Source organism: Aristolochia californica, unplaced genomic scaffold (genome assembly GCF_029961685.1).
Source record: "Aristolochia californica isolate CCGP_79_NKW_82.1479 unplaced genomic scaffold, dmAriCali1.0.hap1 SCAF_11, whole genome shotgun sequence".
In the NCBI taxonomy this organism is placed as follows: Eukaryota; Viridiplantae; Streptophyta; class Magnoliopsida; order Piperales; family Aristolochiaceae; genus Aristolochia; species Aristolochia californica.
In genome coordinates this window covers 3,282,775-3,300,521 of record NW_027181782.1, presented here as the reverse complement: position 1 = coordinate 3,300,521, position 17,747 = coordinate 3,282,775, and the positions used below count along the sequence as shown (strand labels likewise).

The window sequence follows — 17,747 nt, the reverse complement described above, 5'->3', positions numbered from 1 at the left end:
TGCACTCAACTACATGTCGATCTAACACGGTTTGGATCCGATACATGGATCCAATGCCATGCAATTACCTGGTTCATCTCATATTTTTTTTCTATGGCTCATTTGTGTCAAGAGGTAGATGACAAGCAAGCATGGCTCGCCCTGATAGCCACATTGGCTCGCACATCCTGTTTAAAAAACAAGGGCTGGTGCACTCAACTACATGTCGATCTAACACAGTTTGGATCCGATACATGGATCCACATGGATCCACATGGATCTCATATTTTTTTTCAAATTTATGTAACTTTTTTACTATTTTATTTAAAAATTAAATATTTATTGTTTCCCATAGGGGGTCTTGAGAAAGGGCTTACACTTTGAATCACTAGGGAGAAATTTTCTTTTGGGTATTAGGAATAGAGATTGTGTAACATATACAGTCTCATATCCTATATCTTTTTTCACATAATAATAATAATATATACAACAATCTTATTTCACCTTATCTTCCATCTACTCTTCCATTTTTATCACCTTTTATTTTCTTTATTTGCTTGTAGTTTTTTACCTCTTAATAATATTCACAATATGGTTTTTTTTTTCTTCTTCCTCTATCCATTCTGCTCCTACTAATAATTTTGAGAATAATTTTTTATCACAAATATGAAAAGAAGGTATGTTCAAATAAGTTGGACCTTCCTTTCATTTTCATCCAATCAATAGTGACACCAAGTTGATGCTAGAGGCCATGAGACTATGGGATTATCTAATATATAAGAGGCACAGTTCTGCCCCATAAACTGAACAGAACTTAAAAAGGGTATAGATTATTGGACACCCATGCTTATCCTTAGCTTCTTCATCTCCATCATTAAGTACCTGTGCTTGTACTCACCCTGAAGTTCTGCATGCTATCAACAGCAGCAACAATTTCATCTTCTTGCTCTATCATTAAGTACCTGTGCTTGTACTCACCCTGAAGTTCTGCATGCTATCAACAGCGGTAACAATTGCATCTTCTTGCTCTTCGCAGACTACACTCGAAGGTGAGCAACTGCCGGACGGGATATTGATGCCAGCAAATCCAACCATAACAGCTATAGCTCCTGCGTAATCCATAACATGTGGAGCATGGCCAGTTACTGAATCTACAATAGCAGCTAGCGGGACCTGAATTGTAAGACCAGCTGTTGCTACTGTAGTTGTAGTAAGGAGGACAGCCTTTGCCCACAAGTAATCACTGAGTACATTATCCAGCAAACCTGTGAAAGATTTCACAAAAGTCAAATAGATTGTATATGCACCAGCTTCAAAGAGATTATCATCTACAAAATGGTAGGGAACCAATGGAGGAAAAATACAAACATTAACTAATAAATTCAATCTCTACGGTACCTTGAGAATTTTAAGGTATATTATATGTAATGGATTGTTGTAGATGAGAGGTATCCATGAATCAAAAGATTAACAAAAAAATGAAATCATACTACAGTTATTTACACAAAATATACGATTTGGTTTCTCGGTCAATCATCTCTATGCTCTACACAGACACAAAGAGTCAATGCAACACAAGTTAAAAAATTAAATTGCATGTTACCTTGAGAATCTGAAGCAAAAATTGTATGTAAATAGTTTGTTTCAGAAGGGAGGTATCCATGGATCAAAAGATTAACAAAACAATGAAATCATACTACAGTCATTTACACAAACTTACAAACTTGAAACAAACTAATAGGTATAGATTTGGTTTCTCAGTAAAGAAGAAGAAGAATTTCATCAACGATTATTATAAAAAATAAAAATAATTATGAAGAAAAAGCTACAATTCTTCGAGGAGAATTCACAGATGCTACCTGACGTGTCATTTAACCACTTTCACATACTTAGAATATAGTTTGTCAGTCAATCTCTACAAAGGAATCTAGGGTGCTTCAGAGGTGTTGCTTAACCTCTCATACATAGCAAAATATTGGTCAACACACTGTGACGTCTAACCAAATAGAAAAGAGAATCTATTACATGCATTCAGAACTGATTCATTCTTGCATTCCTTTAGCCAGATAAGGAAGCCATAGCATTTGGTTCAATAGCCAAATGGGGGTTCGTAATGTAAAGTAAAAAAAAAGAAGAAGGCCAAATTCATCTCAAGACCAAGGGTTTTCCCGTTCAGCTTTTAGCCATGATCTTCATTCAAGGTTACCATAAGAAATTGGCGTTACTTCAACTAGTCAACTAGTGCTGCTGAAATATGGTTTAAGAAACTTAGATATGAGGGAAAAATTGTAATTTTTCTTTTGCTTTGAAAAGTAAAAACTCCTAGAGTTTTCTAGTCCTGCCCATTAACATGAAATTGACAGAAAAATCCAACACACTAATAGGTAATTCTTACCGAAAATATTTTTTCGCCTCATACAAAGAAGAAAATAGATGTGTTCTAAATCAGGATGAGAGAAAATGAAGAAACATTAGCAAATATGTACACATTTATAAGGTTTCTCAATATACCTTTTCCAACAATGAGACTGAATTGCTTCAAGCTCAGCATATGAACCGACTCCACCTTGATAAAGTTCAACACAAGAGCAACTGGCAGAAAAATCAAAAGATTGAACAGCCCAATAAACCCAAGGAATTGTGCCATGCTGGCCTGGCCTTCTCCTTTTTCTTCATCAGGCAACTTTTTACGAATAAGTGTAATGTAAACAGCATATAGTCCAGCTGAAACAAGAGCAAGAATGTCACCAAGAAGTGGATCTGAAGCTACTGAACTAGCACCTGCCTCTGAGTCACCCAAGCTGACTATAATTGTTCCCGCCATGCAGAGAAGAACGCTAAATAGTTTTACCCAAGTGAACTTCTCACCCAAGAAAACTAAAGACACCAAGAATGTGAAGAGACTAGAAGCACTGCTTAAAATTGTATTTGACTGCAAAGAGAAAGAGTGATTCGTTTAACTCTACAATGCCACAAAAACACAAAGGCAGTTCAAGAAGATCTAGATTACTCTCTATTTTTTGTGTTTAAGTAACTTATTCACTGTTTTACCTATTTACTATGTTTTGATTCAAGGGTGCATTTGTATTTTTCTGTGAGCAAAGTAACACATAAATCATAGAGCATCAAATTCAACCTCGGGAAAAAAATTTCTCTCCCTTTAATTTTTCTCTTGATTTATCTTCTTCTCGCTTCTCTCATTCTCTTTCCTCTCTTCTTCATCTCCTCTTCTTGTCCTTGCTTTATCAAACCTAAGTAGTCTATACTCTTATCAGTGAACTACTTTCCTCTGGTTATTTTTCTTTTTCTTTAACACATGAAAAGCTAAGTCATAATAAAAAAATTAAATTTTTTAATTAGTATCACATATTACAAGCGCATACCGTCACAGTAGTATATTTGAGTGAGAGATTGAAGGCTAGCTGAGCAAGAAACCAAAAAGGGCAGATCAAAAGGCTGACTTTAGCCACTCTAGTACGTGTCCAGCGCCCTTTCGCATCCAATCCCTTATTTTCAACTTTCTGAACAATAATCAATTCCTTTCGGGCCAAAGAGACCACCTGACCACTCAACTCAGAACATTTAGACTCAGCTTCCAAGCCCTCATCCTCTCCATACTGGTTCTGCTCTGGATCAACAAGCACATGCTGATTTAAACGATCTTGTTCAGAGGGAAACCTGCTCTTGCTGAGAAGAACCACTTCCTCTGAATCTCCCAATGGTACCTCACCAGAATCCTTATTGCTATGCCCAATACAAAAGTTTTTTGATGAATCCTCCCAGTACCGAGCAATCTCTACCATTGGTATATAAACTACAAACAATGAGTTACATATGTAGGTGATAAGAAATGGAGAAACGCCTGTATCTACAACTGACTGAACAACATAACTGGCAGCAATCCAGATTGTTGCAACAGCCAATATATACACTAGACCAAGGACCCATCTCCAAGTTTGCGTCTGCATCTCTTTTTAATTGAGATATTAGATCCAAAAAATTCAGCTTATATCCTATACAATATTAACTTTCTTCAAGAAATTTACAAAAATATTCTTCTTTAGTTTCAATTCAGTAAATATCCACAGTATAAATATGATAAAACTCGATGATGTGCAACAGAGGAATCTGGCAGTTCCTAACCAAAAGAATAAAACAGTGTTCTGCGAGACTGGCCGATATCATATCCAAGCAACATGTAACCTGAAAACAAAGAGAACTATCAAGTCAATAGAATAAGACAAGATGCAAGATTTATCCTCGTTAAGGTGGCGGCAACGAGGGTTGGGTATAATTCAACCATAGAGATTATCTGATTATGAAATGTAGACAATTAATCTTTGATGTAGCTCATCTAGGAAACCATTTCAAGCATGAAATATTATTCTTAGTGTGAAGCGGGACATTGTCAGCTGCACCACTAGTTAAACAACGTGACGCAAGGTAGGTGGACAAGCCATTGTCCCATCATCTGTAATTCCCCAAACGTGTTTTTATTTTATTTTTTCAAAATCACTGGTATTCAATCATACCTCACCCGATTTCCCCGTCGACAAACCCCTCACAGAATAACAAAGAAAGGAACCTCAAAAATAGAGGAAAAATAATCATCTTCAAGAAAAATAAAGTGAAAAACTAAGAAAAATCGTAGCAGTTTTTTACAGTCGGTAATCTTCATTACAAACCCTTCAACCCAAAAATCCACAATTTTCCCACATCAACAGCATAAGCAAAGATAAATCCGTAGAAGTAAAACTAATTTGATCACACGCAGGAATACCTTTGAAGGTGCTGAATTTTATAAGACCGACCAGCCTCTGTTCGTTGCGCAGGAATGCTGAATTTTATAAGACCGACCAGCCTCCGTTCGTTGCGCAGGAGAGAGGCGGAGCAGAACTCGTCCGATTTTCTCCTACAAGGTATTTTCGTTTGACATATATGGGCGCGTCTACAAAATGACCTCTCTGCCCACAAGAAGTCAAGCTGTGGCATGAAACGTGGGTTCTTCTGCAACTTATTGTGTTAATGAACCAGGTCCATGGCCAATAAATTTTTGCTTTTTGCATATGTTAGAGTGAAATCTCAAGATCCCTCAATTTGCCCTAATTTTAATTATAACAAACTATTATGTTCCTAGTTATAGATTTGGGACCTAAGTGACTTAGTGGATGGTTTGGGTGCAAGACCAAGAGAAGTTTTTAGGTAGGTATATGGTTCGACAAAGACAATCGACAATGAGAACGAAATTAGGGTTTCATAAGTTTATTTGTTAAGTGGAGGGGTGATGGGAGAATTGAGATTGCAATTTGGCAATTTAGGGAGTTCAAAATCTAATTGCATGGGTTTTATTGGGATTTGAACAGGTTGAAAGTTAAACTTTTTGGGATCAAACTAAGGTTTGTGACTAGGGAAACGATTATTTTTAGGGTTTGTACGACTCTTATGGAGATGAAACTTAGTATTTAGAAATTAGTAGTTGTTGATTTTTAGGGTCAAGACATAAACATAAAATATCTCAAGGGAAGGAGAGAAGAGAGGAACTCTCTTCTCTTGGGAGAGAGGAGAAAATAAACTAAGGAAGAAAAATAAGAGGAAATCTAGAGAGTTGTAAGGACGAATTTGAGCCAAGAGGAAAGTGCTTGAATGTTTTACTCCATGATTTGAGGTTGTATTTATAATTGTGGGAAGATGTTTACAATAACTACAATGCCCTTAGAGCTACATGCTTCAAAAGAAAAAAAAATGTAAGAGGACTTATACCAACTTGCATAATTACAATTCTACGCCCTCTATGAAAGTTCTCCTTATTTAGTAGTCATGCCACCTCTACACATGTGGTTGAAGGATGACACCTTAGTCATAAGTTGGTTGTTAAATAACATGGATGAATCAATTGTTAACAATTTTATTCACTTAGATACAGTCCAGGGGATTTGACATACTTTTTCCAAACTTTATTCCACTTCTTAGCAACCTTCAAAAGGTTTATGATACTATTCAGGAGAAGTGTAAGACAAAGCATGGACATAACCTTCATGGACATTTGGCTAGATTCAGCAGACTGCTACAAGAGTGGAAAGTTAATCAACTATACTCAACTGATATCGCCACTTAAGAGAAGTAAAGAGAATGATTTTTCTCAGCCATATGTCTTGCAAATTTATAGCCTACTTGGATGTTATAAACTCACATGTACTCATCTCTTTTGCAATACCTCTTTTAATGATGTGCGTACAACCATGCTTCGGATTCCAATGAAAGGATCCAACTCTCAATCGGTGCAAACAAAGAATTCTGCAATATTCTCCCAAGGAAAGGTGAGCAACTATTATAGAAGAGGCTAAGGAAGAGGTGGTAGTGATTCCACCTCTAATCCCACAAATTTTGGTCAAAACAAGAAGTGCACTATTTGTGTTTTAAGTAACCACTTGGTTGACAAGTGTAGGAATTTACTAAAGAAACCAAATTATTTCAAGGTTAATCAAGCCTCTACCTCTACCACAATCACGAGCAATGAAGTGCCCTTAGATACTCCTAAAGAGAATACAACACTCAGAGAAGAGGAATATTGTTTTATACCAAAACTTAAATAATTCATGGATGGTCCTTTAAGTGCACCTACAACTACAATTGTTACTACTAGTACCTTTTTTTTTCTTCTCACGTATGAGTTCTTCACCTTGGATCATTGATTCGAGAGCTTCAGAACACCTTAACTGTAAAGTTGAAAACTTATCCTCTCTGGCTCCTTGTACTATGGACCAATTTGTATTCATTGCAGAGGGTCCCAAACAAAGGTTCATGGTACCATACATTTTCTACTACACCCTCATCTCTCTCACTTTCAAATGTTTATATTTGTTCCTCAATTTCTCATTTCCTGTTGAGTTTTATATTTGTAAGCCAACTAACAAGAAAACTAAATTATTTTGTCACCTACCTTTTTTCCTTCCCTTTGTGTTTTTCAAACATCAGGACAAAACAGGTAATTAGAGGTGGCTATGAGAGAGGTCTTTATTTTGTAGATCCTTCAATATTAACAACAACAACAACAACAGGCTATGAGAGAGGTCTTTATTTCGTAGATCCTTCAATATTAACAACAACAACAACAACAAATAAAGAGGCACTCTAATGGCAAAACCGACCAGGCCATCCTTCATTGTGGAGTTTAAAAACATTAGTTCATTCAGTTAAATCTATTTTTACATTAACTTGTGAGTTTTGTGAACTTGGGAAACATCACCAAATTGTTTTTCAACCCAGGTAAAATAATGTGTCTTTTAATTTATTTGCTATAATTCATTTTGATGTTTAGGAACCTATTAATGTCTCAAATATTTCACATTGTAAGTATTTTTTTAATATTTATAGATAATTATAGTAGAGTTACTAGGTTATATTTGATCACAGATAGATCTGAAGTGTTTTCCATTTTAAATTCCTTCTATGCTATGGTTGAAACACAATTTCAAAAGAAAATTCAGGTTTTTATTTTTAATTTGATATCATTTTAAATTATTACACATACAAGTATAATATTTAATATTTAATAATTAATATAATAAATTTACCAACTTACCCATCTATGCATGGCTTAACTAATCAAATGAGCAAAAATGGAGTAGCCAGTTGGCTATTTGGATGAACTAGAAAAGAAAATAAGTGGTGAGTAATCAAAATAACAAAATACCCATTAATTTACCTTTAGATATCCATTTACAACACTAGAAGGGTAGAAAAATATTCAACCCTTGAGAGGTACATAGGAGCTAAGAGGTGACTAGAGAGTGAATATGATTAATTGACTTTCCCTAACTTTCTTATTCAAAATAGAGGAAGCAAGTTCAAAGAAAGGAATTCCTTCACTTTCAAAGCCAAGGTGAACCAAAGAATTCCCCAGAATTTCTTCCACCATGATCACACATTTTGGTCACTCTCCCCCACATTTAATTCGGACGATAGATCTGGACCGGGCATCTATTAGGCAATTGTATTGGTCTGGCATTCTTCTCAGCATACTGCAATAAAGCAACTACTTCAATAAGCATATAACCAGAATTACAAACAAAGTTAGAAACCAAAAGTAGGTTTTTCATGAAACTGTAACTGGCAAAACTCACATCATGAACAGCCTCTCTCAGCAGTCTAATCTGTTCTCTTGAAACCGTCCTCACCTGAACACAGATTTTTAAAGGTTAGCAGTCATGAGAAAGTGTGTTTGATGGTTGCCAAGGTAGTGTTTATGAAAGAGATGCATATTGCATACCTTCCTAATCATTGTCCAAACTACACCTTCAGTGCAAGGTGGAACAGTGAGAGAACCTATGTATCTGTAATACTTTCTACTCCCTATCTTTATGTGTCTGGGATCCACTACTCCAACTTCTCTTTCTCCATCATGGGTATCCATGATAGACCCTATTCCTTCCATTAGCTGCTTGAGAACCCCACAAATAGGTGAAAGAGAGAGGATATGTTAGATGTTGAACTGAACCACACTTTTACAATTGAGTAAGGGTGATATTTATACAAATTAGAATATAGAAGATAAGCTTTACATGATAAGATAAATCCAATGGGATCTTATCCGATAACTGAAGGGATTATGCTTATCCCTTATCAAGAGAGAGAGAATTACCTCCGTTAAGAAAGTATCAGGTCTGCCAATTTTGTACATAATTCCAACCACAGCAAGCCTTCCATCTGAGCTTTTGTGAACCATGTGAGCCTCTAGGTCAAACCTGCATTGATCATGGATAAACCAGCTAAATTTATTGAAGGGCCTTTGTCTAAAGTCCCTTAAGATTGACTAAGACTCGCTCTCAAAAAGCTAACTTGGCCCTCATTAAGTCAAGCAGACAATCTATCCGTTTCAATTTAAATTATGATTTTGTCAAAATCCTGTAAATGTTTTTGTGGGAAGATGATATATTTACTCCAGCCAGTTGACAATTTGGCCGCTCTAGATGGGTACAGTTGCAGAGGTTGAGAAAAGGAAAATGTTTGGCGAAATGCCCCAAAGAGATAAACTGGTAACAGGTATGAAGAAATTACAATTTACAGAGGTTCATTTCACATGGTAGGACGAACTCAAATCTTATTGATTGCTGAAGAAATTTAGCTTACCTCCGGCCATTGATGGTGTGCTCAGAAGGCGAATGCCAATGGCATTGCTGAAGCTCATACTCCGTTCCATTGATAGAAATCCATCCAGCTTCCCCAATCCATTCCAACTACAGTAATCAACCACATAATACTAAAAGATGTTAAATCATTTAATTCAACTGATTCTTAGCAGAAAGAGAAATTGAATCCCAGCAATTGTTCCCGTTCCTCTTGTTCTCTTACCATTATATCATGGCCCCTGTTCTTGAGTTTCGCAATTGAAGGCTTGTAACTCCTCTTCAATCTTCCTAACTTTGGCACAATCTCCACCCTTTCACCAGATAAATCTATCGGAGACTGCATTTGCCCCTTCTTACAATCTGCCCATTCCTTGTGAATCTCTCCCCATTGCTGAGGCCCCTTGCTACTTGCTTCATTGTAATCGAACTCCCTCTCATTTTCTGCAGCAGGATATTACAAATACTATCTGAAGAATATCGAGACAGAAAACCAGAACCATACACAACAAAGGAAGCCTAAGAAAGAACGAAAACTAGTTCAATTCTTACCAACTTCCTGAGCATTTGATCGGCCTGAGTTCAAGACGACGAACAGGACTGAACAACAGAATATCAGACGCGTAGTTGCGTTCGCCATGTTTTTTCCTGAAGAATTTGCAGAAGCGATGAATATGAAATGTTGAAGAGCCTCCAAGCTGCAGCTAGGTTATATGGAGCACATCTTTGACTATTTTTTGTAAATCGAGCTTGGAACTCCATGTTGTGAACGGACCAAAAAATTCAAAAATGTAAAGCTTGCACCGTTTCGACACTCACCAACCCAGAAATTTACGCACAAGTAGAACAAGAAACGATGACCTGGGTCCCATTTGCTGACTTACTAAGAAGGTTTTCAAACAATCAAAGTGGAAATGTTTTGACTGAATACATCAATGCAATGACGCGATGAAGCTTTTAATTTTGGTTTATAATCACCGACGCGTTAAGCCACCGCGGTTTTACAGCTGATGGCGTTTCTTCCGACTTCCGGGAAATGTCTGCCGTATTCCGTTGGGATGGAAAAATTGATTTCTAAAGACCGAAACTGCTCATATAATAAAATTGTAGAAATCCCATGAAACAGTTCATGAAGAACTATGCTATTAAAATAGGGTGTATCCAAACTAGGGTCTGAGTTAGAAATCTCTGAGATCCGAGGAAAGTGAGAATCTCTGGGTAGGTTTGCTGGTATAACAAGCAAATAAGATGACCCAACAGGCTAACCGAGTCATAAGTTCTCCCCACTGTCATTCAACAAAGACGACTGTAACGAGGGAAGGTGTGAACTAAAAGCTTTTCCTGACTGATAGAAGAAGGGAGTGGGTGGGGCTTACCTATTATGCTGCAAAAACGATCATCAAAGACATGAAAGTCACGGAGGTGTTTACTATTCTGCTCTTCTGTATCGTGCATTCTCAATGGCAAACAACAACATTAAATACTGAATTACCTAAAAGAGCTAAACGATGGATCTGTCTTTTGAAATTTCATTTAAATAAGAGCAACTATAAATAAAATAAACAAGGAATTGACCCAAAAAATTAGTGTACAAGGTATTTTTGTACCTTCTGGTTTCATATCCAAGAAGTAGAGTTACATCTAGCCAAGCCGAACCCGAACTTGCTTATGTTCAAGCCGAACCTGATTTAAATATTTTGAACTTGAGCTCGAGTAGAGCCTAGCCTCGAACCTAAAATTGTTATCGAGCTCGAGCCCAATAATTTTAACCGAGCTTGAGCTTCAACATTCATTTAAAACTTTTCAAAAATTACATGTCTCGAGTTCAATATCCAACATACATTTAAAATTTTTCAAAAAATACATGTCAAATAAATTATATATAAAATTATACATACATTTTACATAAAATTGGGCATATATTTTACATAAAATTGGGCATACATTTTACATAAAATTGGGCATGACCTCTACTTACAATTGAGCATAAGGGTAGCATCGAATCGAGCTGAGTCTGAACCTTCCCATTTTCGAGCTGAGCTTGATTTAAAAATTTCCAACACAAGTTCGAGCCGACCTAACCTCGAGCCTAAAATTGTAATCGAGCTCGAGCCTAATAATTTTAACCAAGTTCGAGTTCGAGGTTAACCTACATTTAATACTCTACATAAAATATATGTTAAATAAATTATCTATCAAATTATGCATACATTTTTAAAAAAAGAATGATAGGGGAGATTCAGGATTGAATATCGATAATAGATTATAACCTACCAATATTAATCTTTTTTACCCCAAATGTTGTCTAGCTTATTTTGTAGTTTTTGAATCTGGCCATAAAATTAATATGGCCACCTTAGTGCCCTGATTGAAAATTTATATTCTAGGAAAAACTAGAAACGTTTTTCCTAGGATACACATTTCTAAAAAAAAACCTTTAAATAAAATCCTATTACTATTAGAGACTTACTAGAAAATTACAAGAAATATTTTAAATTTTTCTTAGGAAATTTAAATGGACATCTTATTGTCACTTATAGGAAAATAAATAAAAATTAATAATCAAATAAATTATTAAACACAAAATTGCCTCATGCTAAAAGTATTATAGCATCTATCAAATACTTATTCAAAATTTTTCTACATGGTTTTCTAGCCCATTTTGGCAAGAAAATTTTACTTGGAAAATTATATAAATTTTTAATAAAAATTTCTAATTAGAAAAATGTTTCCAAAAAACATGAGGTACTAATGGTCCCTATATTTCTACTAAAAATGCCTTTTCAACATTTATTGAAAAAACTACTAATAGTCTCTTGAAACGTATTTTTACTAAAATGTCTTTTCAATTTCTTGAAGAGCCATGAGAAAGGAACAAAAAGTTTTGTTTTTTTTTTACTTGTTTATGATCTCACACTTGTAACTTTTACATGGTGGGAGAAATTATTTTCTCCAAACTTAGGTATCTCTCTGGTTTTCCGTCGAGACGACTCAGAGCAAAGGTGCGCGCCGGTGAGGACCTATTGTCGGCGACAGAGGCAATGGCGGTGAAGAAATCAGAAGAAGAGGAAGAAATCGGAGGGAAGGGGATGTAGCGGTCGACGAGGAGAGAAAATTAGGACCACTGTGATACAAGAATAGAATTTTAAAATTACCCTTAATGAAACAAAAGTTAATATATCACTTATCAACTCAGCTTAAAGTGTTGATTAGGCTTGGCAACTTGACATGAAGAGCCTCCTAGCTGCAGGTAGGTTATCTGGAACACATCTTTGACTATATTTGTAAATTGAGCTTGGAATCCCGTTTTGTGAACGGACCAAAAATTTTAAAAACGTAAAGCTTGTGCCATTTCGACACTCATCAACCCAGAAATTTACGCACAAGTAGAACAAGAAACGATGATTGCTGACTTACTGAGAAGGTTTTCAAACAATCAAAGTGGAGATGTTTTGACTAAATACAGCAATGCAATGACGCGATGAAGCTTTTAATTTTGGCTTATAATCACCGACGCGTTATGCCACCGCGGTTTTACAGCTGATGGCGTTTCTTCCGACTTCCGGGAAGTGGCCGTAATCCGCTGGGATGGAAAAATTGATTTCTAAAGACCGAAACTGCTCATATAATAAAATTGCAGAAATCCCATGAAACAGTTCATGAAGAACTACGCTATTAAACTAGGGTGTATACAAACTAGGGTCTGAGTTAGAAATTTCTGAGAGCCCAGGAATGAGAGAATCTCCGAGCAGGTTTGCTGGTTTAACAAGCAAACCCAACAAGGTAACCGAGTCATTATTGCAACACAATGCTTCTCCTATGGTAGCAATAAAATTCTCGCCACCGTCATTCAACAAAGACGACTGTAACGAGGGAAGGTGTGCACTGACTGATAGAAGGGAGAGGGTGGGGCTTACCTATCATATGCTGCAAAAACGATCTTCAAAGACATGAAAGTCATGGAGTTTTACTTTTCTGCTCTTCTATAACTTTTCCTGTTGCACCGTGCATTCTCACTCGTCTCTTCTTGGTCAGCAAATCGACATTTCTTCCGGTAAAAGTTCTGCCCTCAAATCATTAAAAAAAATTCTCTGTCGCACCCCCATTCTCTGCAACACGCAATCGTCAATTGTCCTCAGTTTATTGCGCCATGGCAAAAGGAAGGTTTTGAGTCTTTTGACTAGACGTAAAATCGAGATGACAGTTTGAATCTCAGAACAAGAAGACACAATAATGTCTTCTACAATTATAAACGTAAATACAAAATAAACTCCCATGGTTGGTGGGAACTTTTCCTTAAGTCCAACCCATGCCTCTCTTTTTGTAATCAATGTTCTTTTGCAATGAACTGTGATGTGATATGAAGAGCAGACCCAGTTATCACATCAAACTTTATTTCACAGTCCAATAGTTGTCATTCGACAAACAAATCTTGAAAGTTCATCGAAAGGACCTTAGAACCAGCCTTCAGGGTAACAAATAAAATAAGGGAATCGAATCAAAACAATCTTTTATTCCAATCAATAATTTGGTTTATTTAAATAGTCTGGTTTGAATGATTGAACCGATCAAGAATACAATATGAATATCAACGTGGGTGGCCAAATAACTACCCCGTTTGTTTGTTTACAGTAGTATCTAGAAATCAGGACGAAGCTTAAAATTCATCAATAGCGATCGTCAGGACGAAGCTTCGGTGTGTAGAGGTGGACGGCACGTTCGTTGATCGGCTGCAAGGGTCTTGCATTCATCTCTGCATCCTGCGCACAAGAAGCGATTTCTTTTACACCGTTACAGTACAAGAAACAAATACCATTTCCCATCTCCTGCGGAGAGATGAATCTGTTTGTTTTAGTGAAGTACTTACATCATTGACAGCATCTCTGAGCAGCTTCACTTGTTCTTTGGACACTGTTCTCACCTGAAGAGATGAGAGTTGGGTTAGAGAGAGATGAACAAGAGCAGCAAAGATTTGTTTGGGTTGAAGGAAATTAAATACCTTCTTAACCATTGTCCAGATGACCCCTTCTGTGCAGGGAGGGACAGTGAGAGAGCCCACGTATCTGTAGTATTTTCTGCTACCAATCTTTATGTGCTTTGGATCCACTACCCCTACTCTTTTTTCCATTTCATGGGTATTTGCAATTGATCTGATGCTTCCCATCAGCTGATCAAAGAACACATGAAATTTTCAGAACTCAGAAAGAGAGAGAGAGAGAGAGAGAGAGAGAGAGAGAGAGAGAGAGAGAGAGAGAGAGAGAGAGAGAGATGGGATCACCTTTGATAGGAATGTATCGGGTCTACCAATTTTGTACATGATTCCAACCACTGCGACCTTGTTGTCAGTGCTCTCATGAACCAGGTGTGCCTCTAGGTCGAATCTGAAGCAGGAGGATTGTTAGCATGCTTATTGTGTTGATCTTAGTGAGAAAGAAACACTTTCTACTGCGTTTTATAAGGGATCATTCCAGGAAAACCTTTTTCAATTGGGAACTTACGCAAATTAATTCTTCTACTATGTTTTCTTTTGTAGGAAATTAACCAAGATACCTTTTCCCATTGATGGTGTGCTCAGAAAGTGAGTGCCAGTGACATTGTTTCAGCTCAAATTCAGTTCCATTAATATAGAGAAATCCTCCGCCGTTTGCCCACTCCAACTGCTCACACATTTCAAAAGTAAGCGACAGTCCTCATCAAAAGAAGCATCAAATGCAGAATTAAGAAATGACTCAGCTAAAAAGGAAAAATGCAAACACTTGCTGATCTTACCATTATATCATGGCCCCTGTTCTTGATTGTTGCATTTGATGGCCTGTAACTCCTCTTCAGTCTCCCTAAACTGGACAAAATTTCCACTCTTTCATGCAACAAATCAATGGGAGATTGCATAGTCCCATTCTTACACGCTCTCCATTCCTCATGAAGCTCTCCCCATCGATCAGGTCCCTTGCCACTCCCTTTAATATAATCAAACTCCTTCTCATCCTCTGTCCAGTTACGAAAGAAAAAACAATATCAACCCAATTGCATCAGATCACGAAAAAGAAAAAAACATGGAACGAGAACAACAGAGAGTAATCACTTTTCTTCAATTCCCATACCTACTTCCTGTCCTCTTACCACAGTTGAATGAAAAACTATAAACAGAAGAAAAACACAAGACAGGGAACGTGAAGTGCTTGGGTTTCTCATATTTCAGTCCAATTATCAACTTGCTCTTGCAACAAGAGTAGGTGATCGATTTCCAACAAATTTTTAGTAAATGCTGGGGAGACTTGCAGAGCTTATATAGAATGACAAGGGCAGGAAAAATGGTGCCTGAATATAATTTTAAAATCTGATGACGGAAGTTGCGTTTCAAGTCACAGTTCCGAATAGTCACAGTTGCGAATAGAATAAAAAAATCAAGCCGGCCATCTCTTACTTTATCAAACCCAATAAAATGTGAACACGCAGCAGAGAAGAAGGTTCCTGGCTTGTGTACGGTTCTGTCTGTGAAATCCATGGAGGCTGGGAAGATGGGTCTCTCACGGCTCGGCTTGTTTGATCTTCTGTCACGGTAAAAGCTTTAGTTCGACAAAAATGGTAGCCCTGTGACGAGGTGGCGCGACGAAGTGACAGACAACAATGGCGACCCTGTGTTTTCTTGTTTGGTGGATGACGAAAATGAAACCGGCTTCGTTTGACAGAAGCCTGTTTTTTGGTCTAAGTCGTGGAATGAAATTTTGTGATGGTGAGGTAAGCGCCACTATCAATTTCTTTCAATATTTGAGAGCGAACGATAATTATGCACGTGTGACGAGCAGACCCACCAATTAAGATGTGGACATAGCAAGTTTCAACGACTACACCTCTAACCCACTTCAAGTAGGGGAGCTGAGTTTGATTTAAATATTTTGAACTCGAACTTAAGCTGAGCCCAACCTCAAAGTTTAAAATTATAATCGAGATCGAAACCAATATTTTTTACTAAACTCAAGCTGAGCCCAACCTCGAGTTTAAAATTATAATCGAGGTCGAAACCAATAATTTTTACTAAGTTCGAGCTCGAGCCAAGTTCGAGCTCTAACATATATTTAAAACTTTGCAAAAAATATATATCAAATAAATTATATATAAAATTATACATATATTTTGCATAAAATTGGGTATAACCTATATACATAATACCCGCAAAAAATTGGGAATGTGCCAGAGGAGAGGTAGGCCTGGTTGGCTAATAACCGACATTGATTTGTTGCTATAGTGTACAGAATAAATGACTCCAATCAATAGATAAGGGTTACCCTACCCTAGTGACAAGTATCTTATTTAAATTTTCCTGTCACTAAAAGTTAAGGGGTGTGTCGGTTGAAGAGAAAACAACTATTTAGAACAGAAAATCACCTTAAGTTAGATTAATCAGCAAAGAAAGGAAAATAATAATTTAGTTTGATATAGGAAAATTAGAGTCTTATATTTATTGAAGTGCCTTTCTATTTGTAGGAATTGGGGATTGGTTGGGACTTCTTCTGAACCGTTCCGACTGGCTCTAGTTTTTGAATTGCAGATTGTATGGAGGGGACGATGTAGGAATAGATGTAAATAGAACTCTAAAACCACCATTAAAACTAAAAAAATGGCAATAATTCACAGAAAAATAAGGGGCAATTTCACCTCCTTTTGGGATCTTGGTTTCAAAAGGCTCTGCTCACCTCTAGATCTGGTCAACGCTATAATGGCCGCAGTTGATCTCCTCTTCCCAATCCAGCTGAGATTACGGGGGTAATGGTAGAGATTGCAAAACCATCACCTCTAGCTGAGAGAGAGAGAAAAGGGGGGTGGGGGACTACTCTCCTATGTAATATGTTCCTCGGTTACAAAAAATTGATTGACGACAAAGAATGAAGAGATTGAGATTGAAGAAGAAATCGTAGAAAAAAGGATGAAATCGAATAAAAACGAAAACTTACCTAAAGGGCCAAATTGCAGACCTCTTCTTTCTTTGTTTAGGCTTGGGAAAGATTCGACTGAGGGAAGTTCGCATCGCCATCTGTCATTTCCTTCCAATTTTCATATGATTTTTTCGAGCTTCTCGAATCTCTTATTCGCTACTCTCTGATATCGAAGAACAAAAAAGTCAAAGAGAGGAAGGAAGGGCTCGGGCAAAAAATTGCTCGTTAAGTAACAAGCCGGCTCGGGAGCCGTTGAACCGAACCACGGTTCGCTCGAGCTCGACTCATTTACTTAAACGTGCCTGAACCTCATCTCGAACTCGGTCCAAGTTTGAGATTCTTTTAGCTGAGTTCGAGCTGTTCGCAAACCGGATCAGTTCGATGCCACCCCTACTTCCAAGCAAATTTTAATGCACTAGGTCAGAAATGTGTATCTAGGGAAAACTTAGAGATTTTTTCATGAATATTATACGTTTTTAAGATATGTTTAATTTTAGGATTTGTCACTTGCTCTCGAGAAAATTCGTAAAAAAATTTCTAGTTTTTTTTATAGTAGTTATTAGTATAGTTTCAAAGGAAATGATAGAAATATCATATTTTGCATATTGTTGAGTTGGTTTGAATTCCAACATGAGAATGTATGAGTTACAAGATGAACTTGATTTGCCCCCAAATCATTTAAAGACTTAGCTTGAATTGGGTTCACTTA

At 36.9% G+C, this 17,747-nt stretch overlaps 3 protein-coding genes across 3 annotated transcripts; all 3 read right to left on the bottom strand.

The window, feature by feature from the left end:
- Nucleotides 1-675: 675 nt before the first annotated feature.
- LOC137944072 (thiamine-repressible mitochondrial transport protein THI74-like) lies at nt 676-4,889 on the bottom strand. The gene is made up of 4 exons (XM_068789585.1): nt 4,760-4,889; nt 3,363-4,182; nt 2,491-2,911; nt 676-1,244 (listed from the first exon to the last, which is right to left on the bottom strand). Exons 2-4 carry the CDS (start codon nt 3,945-3,947, stop codon nt 934-936), a joined length of 1,317 nt encoding a protein of 438 aa, XP_068645686.1. The 5' UTR covers nt 3,948-4,182; nt 4,760-4,889; the 3' UTR covers nt 676-933.
- A 2,778-nt stretch (nt 4,890-7,667) lies between these two features.
- On the bottom strand, nt 7,668-10,535 carry LOC137944170 (alpha carbonic anhydrase 7-like). Its single transcript, XM_068789734.1, has 8 exons — nt 10,481-10,535; nt 9,657-9,752; nt 9,331-9,548; nt 9,109-9,215; nt 8,621-8,723; nt 8,249-8,416; nt 8,103-8,156; nt 7,668-8,000 (listed from the first exon to the last, which is right to left on the bottom strand). The coding sequence occupies exons 2-8, from the start codon at nt 9,742-9,744 to the stop codon at nt 7,929-7,931; spliced, it is 810 nt and encodes a 269-aa protein (XP_068645835.1). The 5' UTR covers nt 9,745-9,752; nt 10,481-10,535; the 3' UTR covers nt 7,668-7,928.
- Nucleotides 10,536-13,771: 3,236 nt separating this feature from the next.
- On the bottom strand, nt 13,772-15,609 carry LOC137944587 (alpha carbonic anhydrase 7-like). Its single transcript, XM_068790272.1, has 8 exons — nt 15,380-15,609; nt 15,206-15,291; nt 14,874-15,091; nt 14,655-14,761; nt 14,383-14,485; nt 14,104-14,271; nt 13,972-14,025; nt 13,772-13,864 (listed from the first exon to the last, which is right to left on the bottom strand). The coding sequence occupies exons 1-8, from the start codon at nt 15,607-15,609 to the stop codon at nt 13,772-13,774; spliced, it is 1,059 nt and encodes a 352-aa protein (XP_068646373.1).
- Nucleotides 15,610-17,747: the final 2,138 nt, after the last annotated feature.

Bases quoted from the DNA above. Each gene is read 5' to 3' on its own strand.
- LOC137944170 (XM_068789734.1), bottom strand. From the start codon at position 9,744: ATGGCGAACGCAACTACGCGTCTGATATTCTGTTGTTCAGTCCTGTTC. The intron at 8,724-9,108 runs GTAAGCTAAATT...TGATCAATGCAG, and splicing joins CACACCATCAATGGCCGGAG to GTTTGACCTAGAGGCTCACA. The intron at 8,001-8,102 runs GTGAGTTTTGCC...GCTTTATTGCAG, and splicing joins TGAGAGAGGCTGTTCATGAT to TATGCTGAGAAGAATGCCAG.
- LOC137944072 (XM_068789585.1), bottom strand. From the start codon at position 3,947: ATGCAGACGCAAACTTGGAGATGGGTCCTTGGTCTAGTGTATATATTG. The intron at 2,912-3,362 runs GTATGCGCTTGT...TTCTCTTTGCAG, and splicing joins TCAAATATACTACTGTGACG to TCAAATACAATTTTAAGCAG. The intron at 1,245-2,490 runs GTATATTGAGAA...AATCTTTCACAG, and splicing joins CAGTCTCATTGTTGGAAAAG to GTTTGCTGGATAATGTACTC.
- LOC137944587 (XM_068790272.1), bottom strand. From the start codon at position 15,609: ATGGATTTCACAGACAGAACCGTACACAAGCCAGGAACCTTCTTCTCT. The intron at 14,762-14,873 runs GTAAGATCAGCA...ATGTGTGAGCAG, and splicing joins ACAGGGGCCATGATATAATG to TTGGAGTGGGCAAACGGCGG. The intron at 14,486-14,654 runs GTATCTTGGTTA...CTCCTGCTTCAG, and splicing joins CACACCATCAATGGGAAAAG to ATTCGACCTAGAGGCACACC.